This window comes from Macaca thibetana, chromosome 4, assembly GCF_024542745.1.
Source record: "Macaca thibetana thibetana isolate TM-01 chromosome 4, ASM2454274v1, whole genome shotgun sequence".
Taxonomy (NCBI): domain Eukaryota; kingdom Metazoa; phylum Chordata; class Mammalia; order Primates; family Cercopithecidae; genus Macaca; species Macaca thibetana.
In genome coordinates, this window is record NC_065581.1 from 102,505,148 (window position 1) to 102,524,891 (window position 19,744).

A 19,744-nucleotide genomic window follows, 5' to 3' on the forward strand; every position below is an offset into this window, starting at 1 on the left:
GTAGAGAAGTCCTAAAGTGATGTGATGGAGCTGAAAAGCATGGCACGAGAACTAGAACAAATGCACAAGCTTCAGTAGCCAATTTGATCACCTAGGAGAATGGGTATCCGTGACTGAGTATCAAATGAATGAAAGGAAGCAAGAAGAGAAGTTCAGAGAAAAAAGGTACAAAGAAACGAATAAAACCTCCAAGAAACACGGGACTATGTGAAAAGACAAAATCTACGTCTGACTGGTCTACCTGAAGGTGATGGGGTGGAAAGGAACCAAGTTAGAAAACACTCTGCAGGATATTATCCAGGAGAACTTCCCCAACCTAGCAAGGCAGGCCAACATTCAAATTCAGGAAATACAGAGAATGCCACAAAGACACTCCTCAAGAAGAGCAACTCCAAGACACATAACTGTCAGATTCACCAAAGTTGAAATGAAGGAAAAAATTTTGGGGGCAGCCAGAGAGAAAGGTCGGGTTACACACAAAGGGAGTCCCATCAGACTAACAGCAGATCTCTCGGCAGAAACTCTCCGAGCCAGAAGAGAGTGGGGGCCAATAGTCAACATTCTAAAAGAAAAGAATTTTCAACTCAGAATGTCATATCCAGCCAAACTAAGTTTCATAAGTGAAAGAGAAATAAAATCCTTTACAGACAAGCAAATGCTGCGAGATTTTGTCACCACCAAGCCTGCCCTACAAGAGCTCCTGAATGAAGCACTAAACATGGAAAGGAACAACCGGTACCAGCCACTGCAAAAACACGCCAAATGTAAAGACCATTGATGCTAGGAAGAAACTGCATCAACTAATGAGCAAAATGACCAGCTAACATCATGATGACAGGATCAAATTCACACATAACAGTATTAACCTTAAATGTAAATGGGCTAAATGTTCCAATTAAACGACAAAGACTGGCAAACTGGAAAAAGAGTCAAGACCCATCAGTGTGCTGTATTCAGGAGACCCTTCTTACATGCAGAGACACACATAGGCTCAAAATAAAGGGATGGAGGAAGATCTACCAAGAAAATGGAAAGCAGAAAAAGGCAGGGGTTGCAATCCTAGTCTCTGATAAGACAGACTTTAAACCATCAAAGATCAAAAGAGACAAAGAAGGCCATTACATAATGGTAAAGGGATCAATTCAACAAGAAGAGCTAACTATCCTAAATATATATGCACCCAATACAGGAGCACCCAGATTCATAAAGCAAGTCCTTACAGACTTACAAACAGACTCAGACTCCCACACAATAATAATGGGAGACTTTAACACCCCACTGTCAACATTAGACAGATCGATGAGACAGAAGGTTAACAAGGATATCCAGGAATTGAACTCAGCTCTGCACCAAGTGGACCTAATAGACATCTACAGAACTCCCCACCCCAAATCAACAAAATATACATTCTTCTCAGCACCACATTGCACGTATTCCAAAGTTGACCACATAGTTGGAAGTAAAGCACTCCTCAGCAAATGTAAAATAACAGAAATTATAACAAACTGTCTCTCAGACCACAGTGCAATCAAACTAGAACTCAGGACTAAGAAACTCACTCAAAACCACTCAACTACATGGAAACTGAACAACCTGCTCCTGAATGACTCCTGGGTACATAACAAAAGGAAGAAATAAAGATGTTCTTTGAAACCAATGAGAACAAAGACACAACGTACCAGAATCTTTGGGACACATTTAAAGCAGTGTGAAGACGGAAATTTATAGCACTAAATGCCCACAAGAGAAAGCAGGAAAGATCTAAAATTGACACCCTAACATCACAATTGAAAGAACTACAGAAGCAAGAGCACACACATTCAAAAGCTAGCAGAAGGCAAGAAATAACTAAGATCAGAGCAGAACTGAAGGAGATAGAGACACAAAAAACCCTTCAAAAAATTCAATGAATCCAGAGCTGATTTTTTGAGAACAAAATTGATACACGGCTAGCAATACTAACACAGAAGAAGAGAGAGAAGAATTAAATAGATGCAATAAAAAATGATAAAGGGGATATCACTACTGATCCCACAGAAATATAAACTAACATCAGAGAATAGTATAGTATAAACACCTTTATGTGAATAAACCAGAAAATCTAGACGAAATGGATAAATTCCTGGACACATACATCCTCCCAAGACTAAACCAGGAAGAACTTGAATCCCTGAATAGACCAATAACAGGCTCTGAAATTGAGGCAATAATTAATAGCCTACCAACCAAAAAAAGTCCAGGACCAGACAGACTCACAGATGAATTCTACCAGAGGTACAAGGAGGAGCTGGTACCATTCCTTCTGAAACTATTCGAAACAATAGAAAAAGAGGGAATCCTCCCTAACTCATTTTATGAGGTCAGCATCATCCTGATACCAAAGCCTGGCAGAGACACAACAAAAAAAGAGAATTTTAGACCAATATCCCTGATGAACATCGATGCAAAAATCATCAATAAAATACTGGCAAACCGAATCCAGCAGCACATCAAAAAGTTTATTCACCATGATCAAGTGGGCTTCATCCCTGGGATGCAAGGCTGGTTCAACATAGGCAAATCAATAAATGTAATCCAGCATATAAACAGAACCAAAGACAAAAACCACACGATTATCTCAATAGATGCAGAAAAGGCCTTTGACAAAATTCAACAGCCCTTCATGCTAAAAACTCTCAATAAATTCGGTATTGATGGGATGTATCTCAAAATAATAAGAGCTATTTATGACAAACCCACAGACAATATCATAGTGAATGGGCAAAAACTGGAAGCATTCCCTTTGAAAACTGGCACAAGACAGGGATGCCCTCTCTCACCACTCCTATTCAACATAGTGTTAGAAGTTCTGGCCAGCGCAGTCAGGCAGGAGAAAGAAATAAAGGGTATTCAATGAGGAAAAGAGGAAGTCAAATTGTCCCTGTTTGCAGATGACATGATTGTATATTTAGAAAACCCTATCGTCTCAGCACAAAACCTCCTTAAGCTGATAAGCAACTTCACCAAAGTCTCAGGATACAAAATCAATGTGCAAAAATCACAAGCATTCTTATACACCAATAACAGACAAACAGAGAGCCAAATCATGAGTGAACTCCCATTCACAATTGCTTCAAAGAGAATAAAATACCTAGGAATCCAACTTACAAGGGATGTGAAGGACCTCTTCAAGGAGAACTACAAACCACTGCTCAATGAAATAAAACAGGACACAAACAAATGGAAGAACATTCCATGCTCATGGATAGGAAGAATCAGTATCGTCAAAATGGCCATACTGCCCAAGGTAATTTATAGATTCAATGCCATCCCCATCAAGCTACCAATGACTTTCTTCACAGAATTGGAAAAAACTACTTTAAAGTTCATATGGAACTAAAAAAGAGCTCGCATTACTAAGACAATCCTAAGCCAAAAGAACAAAGCTGGAGGCATCACGCTACCTGACTTCAAACTATACTACAAGGCTACAGTAACCAAAACAGCATGGTACTGGTACCAAAACAGAGATATAGACCAATGGAACAGAACAGAGCCCTCAGAAATAATACCAAACATCTACAGCCATCTGATCTTTGACAAATCTGACAAAAACAAGAAATGGGGAAAAGATTCCCTATTTAATAAATGGTGCTGGGAAAACTGGCTAGCCATATGTAGAAAGCTGAAACTGGATCCCTTCCTTACACCTTACACAAAAATTAATTCAAGATGGATTAAAGACTTAAATGTTAGACCTAAAACCATAAAAACCCTAGAAGAAAACCTAGGCAACACCATTGAGGACATAGGCATGGGCAAGAACTTCATGTCTAAAACACCAAAAGCAATGGCAACAAAAGCCAAAATTGACAAATGGAATCTAATTAAACTAAAGAGCTTCTGCACAGCAAAAGGAACTACCATCAGAGTGAAACTACAGAATGGGAGAAAATTTTTGCCATCTCCTCATCTGACAAAAGGGCTAATATCCAGAATCTACAAAGAACTCAAATTTACAAGAAAAAAACAACCCCATCAAAAAGTGGGCAAAGGATATGAACAGATGCTTCTCAAAAGAAGACATTTATGCAGCCAACAGACACATGAAAAAATGCTCATCATCACTTGCCATCAGAGAAATGCAAATCAAAACCACAATACCATCTCACACCAGTTAGAATGGCGATCATTAAAAAATCAGGAAACAACAGGTGCTGGAGAGGATGTGGAGAAACAGGAACACTTACACTCTTGGTGGGACTGTAAACTAGTTCAACCATTGTGGAAGACAGTGTGGCGATTCCTCAGGGATCTAGAACTAGAAATACCATTTGATTCAGCCAACCCATTACGGGGTATATACCCAAAGGATTATAAATCATGCTGCTATAAAGACACATGCACATGTATGTTTACTGCAGCACTATTCACAATAGCAAAGACTTGGAACCAACCCAAATGTCCATCAATGATAGGCTGGATTAACAAAATGTGGCACATATACACCATGGAACACTATGCAGTCATTAAAAAAGGATGAGTTCATGTCCTTTATAGGGATATGGATGAAGCTGGAAACCATCATTCTCAGCAAACTATCGCAAGGACAAAAAACCAAACACTGCATGTTCTCACTCATAGGTGGGAATTGAACAATGAGAACACTTGCACACAGGAAGGGGAACATCACACACCGGGGCCTCTCGTGGGGCGGGGCGCGGAGGGATAGCATTAGGAGATATACCTAATGTAAATGATGAGTTGATGGGTGCAGCACACCAACATGGCACATGTATACATATGTAACCAACCTGCATGTTCTGCACATGTGCTCTAGAACTTAAACCTATTTAAAAAAAAAAAAAAAAAAAAAAAAAGAGGTGTTTCCCTGGAAGAAGCATCCTCCCTGGCAGCTGTCATTATTATAGGGGTCCTTCCCTTCCCCACACTCCAAAGGCAGTTATACACTTGGGTATTAAATGTTTGTGGGAAGTGGAAAAAAGGAGAAAACCGTGTCTTGTTTTACACAGAGCTGAGCCCCCTCATAGGCATGAGAAGATCAGGATCTCTCTTGGGCAACCCTACCCCATCCTACCTAGGGCAGCTGAGACTGTGCTCTTGAGACCAGAGGAGAGAACACTTGCTGGGTGCTGCCTGGGTGTCCCTGGCATTCCTGTTAGGAGAGGCACACCTATCCTTGCTGGGGATACCCAGGCAAGGACCAGAACTAGGCCTTGAAAAGACCAAATGTCATAGCTGATAGGGACACATTTTCTACAAATTAGAGAAAAGAAAAAACAGCAAAGAATGCCAGACTAAAAGTGAACTGATGTTAAAAGATTGATATAGGATGAGGGTGAAGATATAGGATAAGGGTGAATTTATGAACCGTGAAAATACCAGACAGGGGCTACAGGCCCCTACAGGATCTCGCCCCAGGCAATGGCTCACTGTGAAAACAAAACTAACAAGAAGCCAAACAAACAGGAAATTAAAAGTCTGTTATATTTAGTTCTAATGTTGATTGAAAAAAATAGATTATATTCTACTGCCAGTTCTTTAATATACCTTCTCTGTTAATAATCCCACAGGAATCCTAAAAAACAGATACTATCAATCTCTACTCTACAGTTGAAAAAACTGGCAGAAAGGTTAAATGACTTGCCCCAGGTGGATTTCAGGCCTGTCTGACAGAGCTTCTTGACCCTGTACATCTTCTTGGCCCTGTTTGTCTATCAAGAATGTTGTGCTTTTAAATGCTATTTACATAGATGAAGATTCTGCAAACTTTTTCTTCAAGGGCAAATATTAAGTATTTTAGGCCTTCTGGACCATAGAGTTTCTGCTGCAACCACTCTAAGTACTAAAGCAACCACAGGCGGTATGTAAACAAACGGGCATGTGTTCTCCAATAAAACAGAAGGCCAGTGTGCCAAATGCTGATATAGAACAGGGGCTGACAAATCATAGTTCTACACCAAATCCAGCCCACCACCTGTTTTTGTAAACAAAGCTTTATTCATGATCTAGATGTAGCCTATTATCTAGAGCATTTCTAGCCAACTGAAGGGTAATTCACCAAGCTATAATAATGCCCTAGTTTCACAGAAACATGGTGGGGAACATCCAGAGCTCTTTGTTCTAATCTTTCTTCACAAATAATGTTCTGATTCCTAATCTGTGACCTGTGTGGTCCAACCCTCCAGGTGGGAGGGCCTTGATAAACACCTGGTGCCCTACTGGTAACCTCTCATTGCAAAGGAACAGAGACATTCTTCATCATCATCAATCAACCAGTGATTCAGTTTCTGGAAGACTCAGTACCCTTGGGGAGCTGAAAAAACAAAAAAGGAGATTCTTAACCTGAAAAGATGGTGGCCAAAGACGAAGCTTGTGGTGACATGACAATTAATTAATTTATGCATTCAAATGTTTGTCTACTCTGTGCCATGCAGAAATGCACATGAACTTCAGACTAAAAACACTGACTCACAGCACTTAAGTCAATACTTTACATACAGCAAATCCCCATGTTATTTACAACGCCAAAAGACCTGAGCTAGAACACAACCCATAATCAAGCAAGCAGACCGACACAGACAGAAATGTTGCAATAGGAGCCCCAGTACAAAGAACTCCAGCTTCCTGTCCAAGAGTAGCAGCCATAGGAGCAGAACCTGCAGGCTAGGGGAGGGCAGGGACTACGCCAGCTCACTGCTGAATCCTGAGTGCCTGGCTCAATGACCGTCAACAGTGGGGGCTCCAAAATACTTGTCTGTATTACCATGAATTGCCTCCACCGCTTCTGATAAGCTGCAGTGTGAATGGCCCAGCCTGAAAGTCAGACTTCCTAACTCTCACATTAATGAGATCTTATTCTCCATACCTGGACTGTCTGGTAATCAGAAGCATCAATTCCTTTTACGGTCACCTCTCGGAAAACTCTTGGCTCCAGTTCCTCTTTGGTAAGATCACAGTGATAAATGATACCTAAAAAGTAGAAGAAGGCTTGGTTTAGTCTACGGGACTCACTAGATGCAAAGGGGGCAAGGATCACAAACCACAACCAAATGCCAGTAATAGCAAGAGAGGACTATTTGTCAGGGACTTGGTTAATCCCCACCACAGTCGAAGGCTCACTGCAGACAAGTGCTTAGAACAGAATCTGGCATGAGGGGTGCTATGTAAGTGTTCATCCTCATCATCACCATCTCATGCAGCCTTCTTTTTTACAACACTAGTAAGTGTATACATTTTAGAAGATTCGAATATGAGAAAAGGTGAGAAACCTAATTGCGGAAATTTAACTGGTCTTCCCCAAGCTGGGTCACTTAGGAATTCAGGTAAAAAAAAAAGTGGTAGACTTCATCTAGCGCCATTTGACCTGGGAGGTCACTGACAAAAACCTCAAGTGATTTGCCCAGGGTCAAGAGCCAGTCAGGGGTCTCTTGATAAACACTCTGGGGCTCCTGCTACCTGACACCTACCTCTCTGTGGACACTCATGTGGACAGCAATCACGGACCAAAGATGATCAGTAGGAATTACAAAATTGCCTTTCCAATTTGGATGATCCCAGTAATTGTGCACAACACAAAATGACTACTATACATACTAAGAATTCCAGCTTACGAAACACTAATTAAACATTTCCCGAATTTAATGCTACTACTTACTTTCTTCTTCTTTTTTTTTTTTTTTTGAGACGGAGTCTCGCTCTGTCACCCAGGCTGGAGTGCAGTGGCCGGATCTCAGCTCACTGCAAGCTCCGCCTCTCAGGTTCATGCCATTCTCCTGCCTCAGCCTCCCGAGTAGCTGGGACTACAGGCGCCCGCCACCTCGCCCGGCTAGTTTTTTGTATTTTTAGTAGACACGGGGTTTCACCGTGTTAGCCAGGATGGTCTCGATCTCCTGACCTCGTGATCCACCTGTCTCGGCCTCCCAAAGTGCTGGGATTACAGGCTTGAGCCACCGCGCCCGGCCAATGCTACTACTTTCTAACATTTAAGAACGAAATCAAAGAAATAATAAGACAAGTCATTAATGTTTGAAAACAATGACACTGCTACGGTTTATAAAACAGAACTAGTCATCCACAGAGTGGCTGGTGTGGAAATAGCACCTCCCCACATAATACTTTAAACATATGCTGTCAAGTCTATGAAAAATCGATTTAGTGATCCCATCAGTACTTGCTGGAAAACCAAAAACCAAACAGTACTCCCACAGGGCACATTTAAATGGAATAATCATTATTAAAATGTCAGTCCTTTCTTCTCGACTCCTCTGTGTATGCACTTCACTAACAGCTGGGAAACAATACGCTGCCCCCGACTGGAAAGGAGTAATACATTCAGATCGGTGAGCAGCAAAGCCGCCAATCCTTATGAATGTTGTCTCAATTCTCATGATTACAGACAAACTGTTTTAAGGTGACCATAACAGGGTATACGATTAACACTGATAGTAAGATGTATAACATGACTCAAGTATTGACTTTCTTAGTTTAAGTTACGCTTGGATATTTGTTAGAATATACCTTTATATATACTTCCAGTTGCATTCTGTGAGCATGCATTCTAATTTACCAGATATACTGAACATTGCACTTGCCTAAATCAATGTAATCTTGAGGGTAAAAGGCTATCTCTTGTGGTATGTTTTAATTTTTAAGAGCTTCTTGGAGTACCTGGTGCCCCCCACAAACACAAAAAGCATGTGAATCTTTGAAAAAAAGGACAAATCAACAACAACAACAACAACAAAGACAGCGTGCAGACCAAGCATGTGCCATTTGAGCACCTGCCTCACCCTGGCATCACCATGACCTGTAGTACAGCAAATGACAACGGCCTAGGGAGCCAAAATTCCCAGCTCTGCAAGTTGCTAGCTCAGTGACCTGAGACAAGGCTCCAAAGTACTAGAATGCAAGTTCTGTAGTGAAAGACAATGAGTAGGAAATAGACTCTAAATGCCTGTTTATCTAGAAAGGTGAGACATCAAATCTAACCGCAGAATGAAATAAATATGCAACAGGGGCTGGTTACTGTTCACGGAAAGAGTTTCAAATGCCCGACCTCCCTATTCTTCTGTCCTGTGCACCAGAAGTGGTGCCTTGAAGGAGGCTGTGTTAAACCTGGAGGTATTGGCACTTAACATATTTTATCGATACTTTCTAATTACAGATCCATCTAGGTTAGCCCCTTGCATATTCACAGCATAATGTGAATCCCTATAATCTAATGATGCTTTGTGTCCCATCTGATTTGGCTCACAGAGGATAAGAACAAGGAAGGTGGGGTTTGAAGAAAACATCCTAGAATCATAAACCAGAGTTGGTCAGGTGATCGCTAGGAAATAAATTTCAAAGTTTAAGTCTGAAAAAAGAGAACTGAACTATGGAAGTCCCTTAAGGCCAGAGGAGGTATCTGGACTTGAGAAGGAGGCAGGGAGATCAGCTGGTATGTTCCCAGTGTAATCTGAAATAAATGTAAGGAGAAGCAGGAGTAGTCAGGAGAAAGAGACAGCTCTAGGAGAAGCCATCAAAACAAGAATCAGGGGATCCGAAAAGTCACGTATGTAAAAAGGCGGCACACTTTGTAACCCACAGAGATTTTGTTTTAACTGATTTTAGGTTGGGTTTTAACATTATTAAAAGAACAAAAAAAAAAACAAGTCTCAAAAAGTTTAGACTTTCACTGATAATCCCTGAAAGGCTTTTCTATGATTTGTCACCCCTGACTCCCAGAGCCATGCATATGGGACTGCTCTACAAGATTATTACAACACGCAGGTCTGGAGCTCACCCTAGGCAACTCTCCAAGGTTCCACAAGTACAGAGTTCACAGGTTCAACCACTAAGTGGTTTGAACCACAGGGAATAAGTGCACTGTGCTCTAAGCTGCTACGGCTGCCTGTTTTCTTCCAAATGGGACTCAAGGTGCCAAAGTAAGTCATAAGTGGCTTGGGCTCAAGATGTGTTTTCACCATGTACCTCCAAGGAAAACAAAGTCAGCTGGTGTGCACCTGCCAGAGGTACCAAATGTCTGCAGCAGGAAGCTGGAGCTGCAGTTATTTGTGACCCTGGGGCTTTCCATATAATTGAGTGCCTCTGCTCTTTACTGTAGTAGTGAACAGCTAGCCTTCAGACACCAGTGCAAGACTACTTGTGAGCTGATGTGTATATACACACACTGACAATCCACGCTTTCATGAGATCTAATCTAATTATCTGATGGCTGTTTTTGCATTTGGTCTCACAAGATCTGAGTGTGGAAGCCCCTTTCTCTGGTTTTAGAAATCAAATTGCATTTGGGAGAGAAAAGAGAAAAATGGAGGCAAAACTAGTAAAACGAGACAGACAAAGCTTGGTCAGAAAATTAAAGCTTGGTCAGAAAATGCCTGGCAGTACAGAACGAGGAACACACTTCTCTTTTCAAATTTCACAGCCACAGTCACGGATAATATTTCATTGCTTGGCACAGAACCCAACATTTTACACTTGGACAATAAGCCCTTTCTTCCCCAGGTAATGATGAGCTTGTTCCTGACATAAATGGTCACATGCGGTCACTGAAGGAGGTTTACAGGCCTTTGGGGACTCCAGCTTTTATTAAGAGCAGGTGAGTCACCCTCACTGCCCTCCTCATTGTCCTTTATCCATTTAAACTGTTTAAGATACAAAATTTTCCAAAGTAAAACTTCTGTACCCAGTGTAAATTTGAGGAAATAAACTCTGGGTACTGCAGCAGTGGGTTAAGAATGGCTATCTAGAAGAAATGATTTTCCTCATCTGTCCACTGGCTGCTGCTGTACTCCAGGTTCTAGGGGGAAGAGGGAATGGGGGAGGTACAGGACACCCTGAAGTCGAATTCTTGAACAGTCGCTTCCTGGCTTCTGGCCCTTGCACGGTTTCCACATTCTTGTGGGTGCTTTTCCTAGTTTCTCTTGATCCACTGCAAGGTGCTTGGGAAAGTAAAGCCTGCTAGGTTTTCAAGGTATACTATCAGACCTATTTACAGAACATTATTCTTTTGGTTTTAATAACCCTGACAGAAACCTGCCACCACAATAAGATTCCTTATGGATTGCCTGCTCTGTGACTCAGAGGCTCAAAATAAAAGTGCCGAGACATCACTGTCAACTGGCCAAATCCCAAGAGGCGGTCGGGGCCACTTGAGCACCTGCCTTGCTCTCCCCTAAGACTGCTTTTTTTGTCTAATGACCAAACGACTGCAAAACTGAGTGGGACAAAAAGCACTTCGGAGGAGTTCAACATATGTGCATAAGGGAAGTGCAGACTTTTTTTCAGCCAGATTGCTTTTAGGACAGGGTCTGCCTGGTCAACTGCAAACTGCCAACTGAGCCAGACTCCTGGGACAAACCACAGTGTGTGTATGGCCATGATGCTACAAAAACAGTGCAGATGGATGGAATGGAGGAAAAAAACAAAACAAAGCAAACTGAAGGTGACCAATTTTTTTTTTTTTTTTAAGTTAAAAAGAGAGCTATGTTTACTTTGGGGAAAATTAACTCACACCATAAAATGTAAAACCACAACTTACAAGTGTTTCCCTTACCTACTAGAACCAAATAACACACATTTTTTCATGATGTAAGACTATACTTTTAGAATTACATTTTATTTTGGTTTAACAACAGCAGAATTGATTCTCAGCTTATTCCAGAGAACTTTTTTTTGTCAGATGTAGCTAAATATTTTACATTTTCATATCTGCACTGTGTTCTTGTGCATATAGACCAAAGACTGAATCAAACGTTGTATTCATTGGGACTAATTTTTTTTTTTTTTTTTTTGAGATGGAGTCTCGCTCTGTTGACAGGCTGGAGTGCAGTGGTGCAATCTTAGCTCACTGCAACCTTTGCCTCCCGGGTTCAAGCGATTCTCCTGCCTCGGCCTCCTGAGCAGCTGGGACTACAGGCACATGCCACCACGCCAGGCTAATTTTTGTATTTTTAGAAGAGACTGGGTTTCACCACGTGAAACCACCCTGGGTTTGCCCAGGATGGTCTCGATCTCTTGACCTTGCGATCCACCCGCCTCGGCCTCCCAAAGTGCTAGGATTATAGGAGTGAGCCACTATGCCTGGCCCATTGGTACTAATTTTTAATCAACCTAGAACGTTAGCTGTTCCTGGCTCCAGAAGAACAGAGACTTGGAATATAAGATTAATGAGAGTGCCATTTTAGGCATTTACCTTTCCCTTTGTTCTGGGCATCTGTTCTAGCGTTTTATTCCCAGTAAGTAATTTTGGCTATAATACAGCATATGTGATTTTCAATAACATAGCATTATACTTCCATTTCCCCCAAAGAAACCCAAACACCAGTCTGATTTTTAAAGTGAACAGCAACAGTGAAAAAACACTTACCTGGAGATAAAAAGGAAGTAAACTGATAGAAGATTTCAGTGTCCTTCTTCTGACCGCTGTACCCCACGATGCTGCCGACCTCAAGCGGGAAGGTCTTAAGGAGAGCACCAGTAGTCAGGTCGTGGAGCTGTAGAATGTTCTTGACATCATGGAGGTAGCATAAGACCAAGAAGTTGGACCTGACACAAGCTACCCATTCTGAAAGGATAAGAAGGAGAAAACACCTAATGCAATTTTAAAAATTAATGAAAACATATTTAATTGAGCAACAGTTCCAGAGCTACACATAGGACTATATGTAGCAATGAGACTTGCAACGTCACTTTTACTTTTTTTTTTTTTTTTGGAGACAGGGTCTTGCTCTGTTGCCCAGGCTGGAGTGCAGTAGTGCAGTCTCAGCTCACTGCAACCTCTACCTCCCAGGTTCAAGGGATTTTTCTGCCTCAGCCTCCCAAGTGGCTGGGATTACAGATGTGTGCCACCACGCCTGGCTAATTTTCATATTTTTAGTAGACAGGGTTTCACTATCTAGTCCAAACTGGTCTTGAACTCCTGGCCTCAAGAGATCTGCCCGTCTCGACCTCCCAAAGTGTTGAGATTACAGGCGTTTACAGGCGTGAGCCACCGTGCCCAGCCTGATAATTGGTTTTAATTATTCATCTAGTTTTCAACACATTCCTTTAATAAATGACTATTTTATTTCCTCGGCCAAGGGCTTTTGATGACCTAGATAATGTCTGGAATAGTAACCCTGCCTTCCTATTTTGTGCCCATTATCATGCTATAGGAGCTATAAGGAGGAAAACAATAAAAGCAAAATCATGGTTCATGTCTGACAGGATTATTAGATAAAAATGTAATAAGCCCTTGTTATCCACCAGATTCCCTGCAAAGTGCTAGAGAGACAAGTAGTAAGATGAGGTCGATTCTGCTTGTGAGACAAAATCATATAAAAATGCAAGTAATAAACCATAAACAAGGGTAAGTGACTGGTTGGTTGAGGATCCAAAACAAATGACAGCCCTAAAGCAAGGGTTGAATTGAGTCTCAAGTACAGGAGTGTGGAGATGGAGGGGAAATGGGGGCTAGCAGGAAAAGCACAGCATCCTATGGGATGAGGTGCAGGAAGATAGGCGACTCCTGGCACGAAGGCCAGAGCCAGGAATGGGGAAAGGAACAGAAAGGACAGAAAGAAGACTGGTAAAGAGAACAAATGAGAGATCTGTTTTCAAGAGGAAGAGCTGTTCAGGTTAAGGCAGATGGAGATGCTGGTGGTGGCCTGACAGGCCATCCAGTGAGCCAGGTAGAGGGGAGTTTAGTTACCTGTGACTGTGGAGCCACTGTTTGAACACAAGGGCAACACAAAGATGGCATTAATCAAGGATGCATGTGTCTGACAGCTGAATGCAGAACAATGGAAGTCTACGGAGCGGAGAAGAGTAAGAGCACTATTGCAACAAGCCGGGGAGAACACCACATCAAGCGGGGGATCAAGTCTGGGCAGGAAAGAAAATAAATGAAAGGTACTTCCCAAGAAGAACAGCCAGGGCTTGATGCCTGCAGGGATATGGAGAGTAAGGTAAAGAGTTCTCCTCAACTCCCAGGGCTGCAACTTGCAGTGACAGAGTTCAGTGACAGAGCTGGAAGAGTAGGAGTGAGAGGTGATGAGGAAAGGAGAAAACGAAGGGCAAGCACAGAGGTCTGCCTGAGGTAGGGCCAGGTCCCCCAGAGGGAGAGACACCGCAGCAAGTGGAAGCGAGGACAGGGCTACAGGTGACAGGCCACATGTGCTGAACAGACAAGCCTTTCTTGGGTTTCATGTGGTAGGGTGGGGTTCTTGACGCTGCTTATTTTGATAACCCAAGAAACTAGCAGTTCACGTTTTTAGGATGCTTAGAATTTATCCACATGAAAAACAAGATGTTGGCCAGAGGGAACTCTGAGGGTCACCAGGGGCCTTGATCTTGGGCTGCTGAGATTACTACGGCAAGCTTTTTTTTCTCAAGTGAGAACATAAAGAAGAACTCATACAACCAAAAGTAATTTGCTCATTCTCCAATGCACTTTTTAAAAAAACCTCAGTCAGGCAACATATTTCATGTGGCTTAATGTTTTAAAGAGACAAAAGTATGGGGGGAAAATGAAGTAAATTATAGCCGTCAAAGAATAATCAATCTGGGTTAACTATGAGTACATCAGAATTATAAAACAGACAAAAGTGAGTAACAAAAGGACAAGGTGATTTGTAGACTGTCATTAATAAAAGCTCTGACTTTACAGCTGTACTTTATGACTCATTTCTAGGTCTTTTTTCTCAATAGGGCGCTCCGTGCTAATGATATATGGCACATTCAAATTCAACCATGCTTCTATTTAAACTGATGAGTTCTAGTGAACACTGAAGGTTTCCCCTTTCCAGTCTGAAAATCTTATAACTTTTCAGAAGGAAGGTTATACAAATACCTCACCCCCCTCAACAAAATCTCCTAGCATTAACCTGCATTGCATTACATCTATAAGATGGAATGTCACCTTAAGGCATAGTTAAAACCCCTCTTTTGACTTTAAATGGCAGAAATTCAGATGCCTTGGGAAATAGTTACAACATCCATGATGGTGTCCTATACAAGAATCACTGTTTAATCCTGACCTGTGCCTGAAAAACTCCTTGAGCACCTACACGAACACTTATGCCACCTAAGTCTCATTGGGATGCACCAACGCATGCATGAGGTCTGTGCATGAAGAATAGAATGCTGAACCTGGCACGTAGGAAGCCCTCACTAACTGCTGGCTATAACTACCCTTAGGGGGACATTCCTGCCTTGGTTTGGACAGAAGCCATCAGGCTATCAAAGTGACCATGAAACAGATTCACTACACAAAGATATTGAAATAAATGGTCAAAAATCTGTTTTGTGTCTTGTGGATCCCTCATCCAAATATAAATAAGGGTCAGAATGTGAACAGAGGGTTTTGAGGAGACAGGTGATAAGATTTCCTCTTGCTCTTGCCTGTAAGTCCCCCACCCTATGTGAGGGTGACAAGATTATCACCTTCTACTGACCCCAGCCTAACACAGACAGGGTACCGGTGCCTGATCCAGACCTGCAAGTTATAGGGACTGTGCCTGGAAATCCAAAAGGCAGGACAATGGCCAACAACTTGAGAGGAAGAGCCTGGAATGGGTTGCTGTCTCAGGGTTACAGACATGAATTTCGAGCAGGCATGCGGTTGTCTTGGGTCCTGTCCAACAGAACTGCCTACAGGGGTATGGAGATCTAAGTACAAAAGGGTTGAGGGGTGCAGTCAGGTGCCCAGGGGCTGAACAGACTCAAGAAAACACCCAGGAGTGCTTTCTCCAGGGTCAAGGGACATGCAGAAACAAGGGACCAGCAGGAAGTGCCCACAGCAACCTGTGATCCCGAGAGAAGCAGCTGGAATCAGCTGCTCCCCTGCCACCCCCAAGCAATGCTAGGTTTAAATACCTGCCAGGCACAGAAAGCACACCACCTTGAGCGAGAGAGAAATAGTTCCTTATTGATCAAGGACCTGAACGTGGATCTGCCTGACTCCAAGACCTGTGCTTTAATTCACTGAAAAACACATTTTAGGACTGCTTTATCTCAGACAGGGCCACTCTGTAGATCTCAAGGGGGACTTTTTTTCCTCATTATATACCACATATATCTGCATTTTTAAATGGTCCTATTTTATCCTCATTCAACCCAGCAGCAGAAGTTCACCACCACCAAGTAAACTTCCTTGGCCTAATGGTACTGAACTCTTCTTTTGTGTAAAAAACTGTCCCCAAATTAATGAGTTTTATTCTAGTCAAAATCAACTTTCATGCAACAAATAATTTATCAAGCAGCATATCATTTTTGGAAAAATCACAGAGAATGAATAAAAGGGAACTGAAAGGCTCTCTGTGAAACACGACTGATATGGAAGTGACGTTCTCAAGAGGTTAACATAGTTCACTGCACAAAGCAGCAACTGCGATGGGTTTCAATTCGATCTGAAAATAGTCTATTCCCTTTTCTAATAAGAGGGCTCTAAATCCACACTAAGATCAACAGCAGGGATACTGCCAATAGCCAAAGGTTACTCAAAAGCTTAAAGCTAAGGATTCTAAATCTAAATAGTTTTAAAAATTAAATGTTCGTGATTATTACCAGACATTAAGTATACAAAGACAACTGACCTATTTTTTTAAAAAGCAGTACCTTCGAAGTCTGAAATCCTACCTCTACAATTTTTATGAAGACCCTGCATTTCTACATGATACAGTACTAAGCTACAAAGATATGACACAATGAAAACTTGGATGAACTATTTAGACACTTCATTCCTGATGACTACAGGTTGAAGGTTTTTTATCTTGTAACAGGTCACTAGAGAATGAGAGATGCACTAACTTGTTGACGTTCTCATAAAAAATAAGAGCACAATTTTCAAGTAACATGTGTTCTCACCTAAGACATCTTTCTCATGCTCAGGAACAAGCACTTTCCACTTAGACTCTTCAGGATCCCTGAAGTCAATGTTGATCACGCGATAGTTGGGAGAATGGCGATTCGTCTTGAACGTGAACACCGTCCCCTCATTGGTCACGTAGTCATATTCTCCTTCAAAGTTGTCGATCAGTTTTACCCACTTTAGGATTCCTGGCAAGAGACCAAGCATTATCATCTCTCTAATGTTTAAAAATGGTGTTACTTTGTGTGTAGGGAGGGGAGGGTGGATCTTTCTTATCCCTAAAACATAAAGCAGAGATATTTGGGAGATCTAGGGCATGAAAAGGAGCAAGGACCAGTTGTATGCGAATTGAAAAATGCTAAGGAGCCCTTGAAACACTCGGCAAGGAGGGCAGAATGAAGGACCTCTCTTCCCAGCCCATCACCCCCACAAAATCTGGTAAATCCTCTTCCACCTGAGCCAGCCTCAAATCTGGGTACTTCTCTCCACCTCTCCTGCCATCACACCATTCCAAGTCGTCATCGTCTCCCTCCCAAGTCTTTGTGTTCCACAGCAGTGGCTCCCAACCACGGACACTTTCACCCCCAGGGAACATCTGAAAATGTCTGGAGACATTTTTGGCTGTCACAACTTGAGGGTGGGGCTACCACTGGCACCTAAAGGGTAGAGACCAGAGATGCTGCTAAACATGCTACAATTCACAGGACAGCCTTATAACAAAGTAGCAGCCAGCTAAAAAGGTCAATAGTGCCAAGTCTGAGAATTCTTGGTCTATAACATTAGCTTCCTGCCTGGTCTTCCCACTGTCACACTTGATTTTCTCAGTATGGCAGCCATCACAATATCTCAATCTTCTAAACTGGTCCATGTTAGTGCCCTTAGAAACTTTCAATGATTTCTCCATTATACTTGAAATAAAATAAAAATTCCTTCCCATGGTCTTGCATGCTATAGTCCTTTCCCACTTAGCCAACTTCAGATGGTTCCAATACTTGCTTCACTTCCTGTCCTTTACTGGCATTGGCCTTTATTAGATGCCACTTTTAACTGGCACCCAGTTTGTTTCTTCACAGCACTTCTCTCAAGATATATTTATCTGTTTATTTTTGTTTGTTAAAAGATGAGGTCTCTCGGTTGGGCATGATGGCTCATAACTGTAATCACAGCACTTTGGGAGGCCAGGGAAGGCGGATCACTTGAGGTCAGGAGTTCGAGACCAGCCTGGCCACATGGTGAAACCCTGTCTCTATTAAAAATACAAAATTAGCTGGGTGCGGTGGCACATGCCTGTAATCCCAGCTTACTTGGGAGGCTGAAGCACGAAACTGCTTGAACCCAGAAGGCAGAGGTTGCAATGGGCTGAGACTACACCACTTCACTCCAGCCTAAGCAGAGTGAGACTCTGTCTCAACAACAACAAAACAACAACAACAACAACAACAACAACAAGAAGAGATGAGGTCTCTCCACGTTGCCCAGGCTTGAACACAGTGGCTATTCACAGGCATAATCATAGTTCACTGCAACCTCCAACTCCCGGGCTCCCAAGATCCTCCTTGCCTCAGCATCCCGAGTAGCCAGGACTACACGTACACAACCTAGTGCCCAGCTCTTTCTCAAGATACAATTATGTATTTATTTGCTTATTGTTTGTCTTTTCATTCACTGTTTCATACTTGGCACAAAACTGAGTGGCAGGTAACTTGAAACATACAAAATAAAATTTTCTTTGGCATAAAAGGGACATTTTCCAGACTTTAATACTAAGAACTAGAGATGATCATCACTAAAGAAAATTTTCAGTACGTCCATATCATCATCATTTAAATAGCTCCCTAAACGCCACTTTTAATATTTAAAGTTGAAACCACAAAATCCCTTGGAAAAACATCTGTTTTACCATGTGTTTGACACAGATGATGTTCAGAGAACATTTCAAAAGTTCCATAAACAAAAAAGTTCTATGACTTCTAAACTACTAAAAGGCAATGCCAGATCTTAGCTATTCTCCAATTATCTACTTTTAATTTCACAGTGAAATTGCTACACTAATTTGGGTAGTTCATTTACATTCCTTGAATCTCTCAAGGCAATTTTACATTCATTATCTCATTCATCTCTGCAGCATATCTTCATATAATTTGTTATTGAATTAAACTTAACAGGGAAATAAATTCCACCATAGAAAGAGTTCTGTGGTCATATGTTTGGATTAAAACCCCAGTTCTAATACTATTTAGTTGGGTGACCTCGAGCAATCTCTTTATTCCTTGCTAAGCCTCAGTTTCTTAACTGTAAAATAGCAATAATAGGTAAATATAAAAATACTATAGGGCCAGGCGCAGTGGCTCACGCCTGTAATCCCATCACTTTGGGAGGTCAAAGCAGGAGGATCACAAGGTCAGGAGATTAAGACCATCCTGGCTAATACGGTGAAACCCCATCTTTACTAAAAAATACAAAAAAAATTAGCCAGGTGTAGTAGCCGGCACCTGTATTCCCAGCTACTCAGGAGGCTGAGGCAGGAAAATGGCGTGAACCTGGGAGGCAGAGCTTGCAGTAAGCCGAGATTGCACCACTGTACTCTAGCCTGGGTGACAGAGTGAGACTCCGTCTCAAAAAAAAAAAAAAAAAAAAAAAAAATTCTAAAAGTAACTATTAGTACCTTCCCCACAATAAAAACTCAAATTTAAAATAAGTGATTGGAGGCTGGCTATGGTGGCTCACACCTGTAACCCCAGCACTTTGGGAGGCCGAGGCAGGCAGATCTCTTGAGGCCAGGAGTTTGAGACCAGCTTGGACAACACAGCAAAACCCTGTCTCTACTAAAAACACAAAAAAATTAGGCAGGCATGGTGGCACACACCTGTAATCCAAGCGACTTGAGAG

The 19,744-nt window shown here is 42.0% G+C and overlaps 1 protein-coding gene across 2 annotated transcripts in view; it reads right to left on the reverse strand.

Moving 5' to 3' along the window:
• Positions 1-19,744, reverse strand: part of PREP (prolyl endopeptidase) — a 134,285-nt gene that overhangs the window by 47,705 nt on the left and 66,836 nt on the right. For both annotated transcript variants that reach the window (XM_050786713.1, XM_050786714.1), the window contains exons 8-10: positions 16,852-17,043; positions 12,374-12,571; positions 6,869-6,972 (exon numbers count right to left, since the gene is read on the reverse strand). In XM_050786713.1, coding sequence (XP_050642670.1) covers positions 6,869-6,972; positions 12,374-12,571; positions 16,852-17,043 — 494 coding nt within the window. The remainder of the gene's footprint in view (positions 1-6,868; positions 6,973-12,373; positions 12,572-16,851; positions 17,044-19,744) is intronic.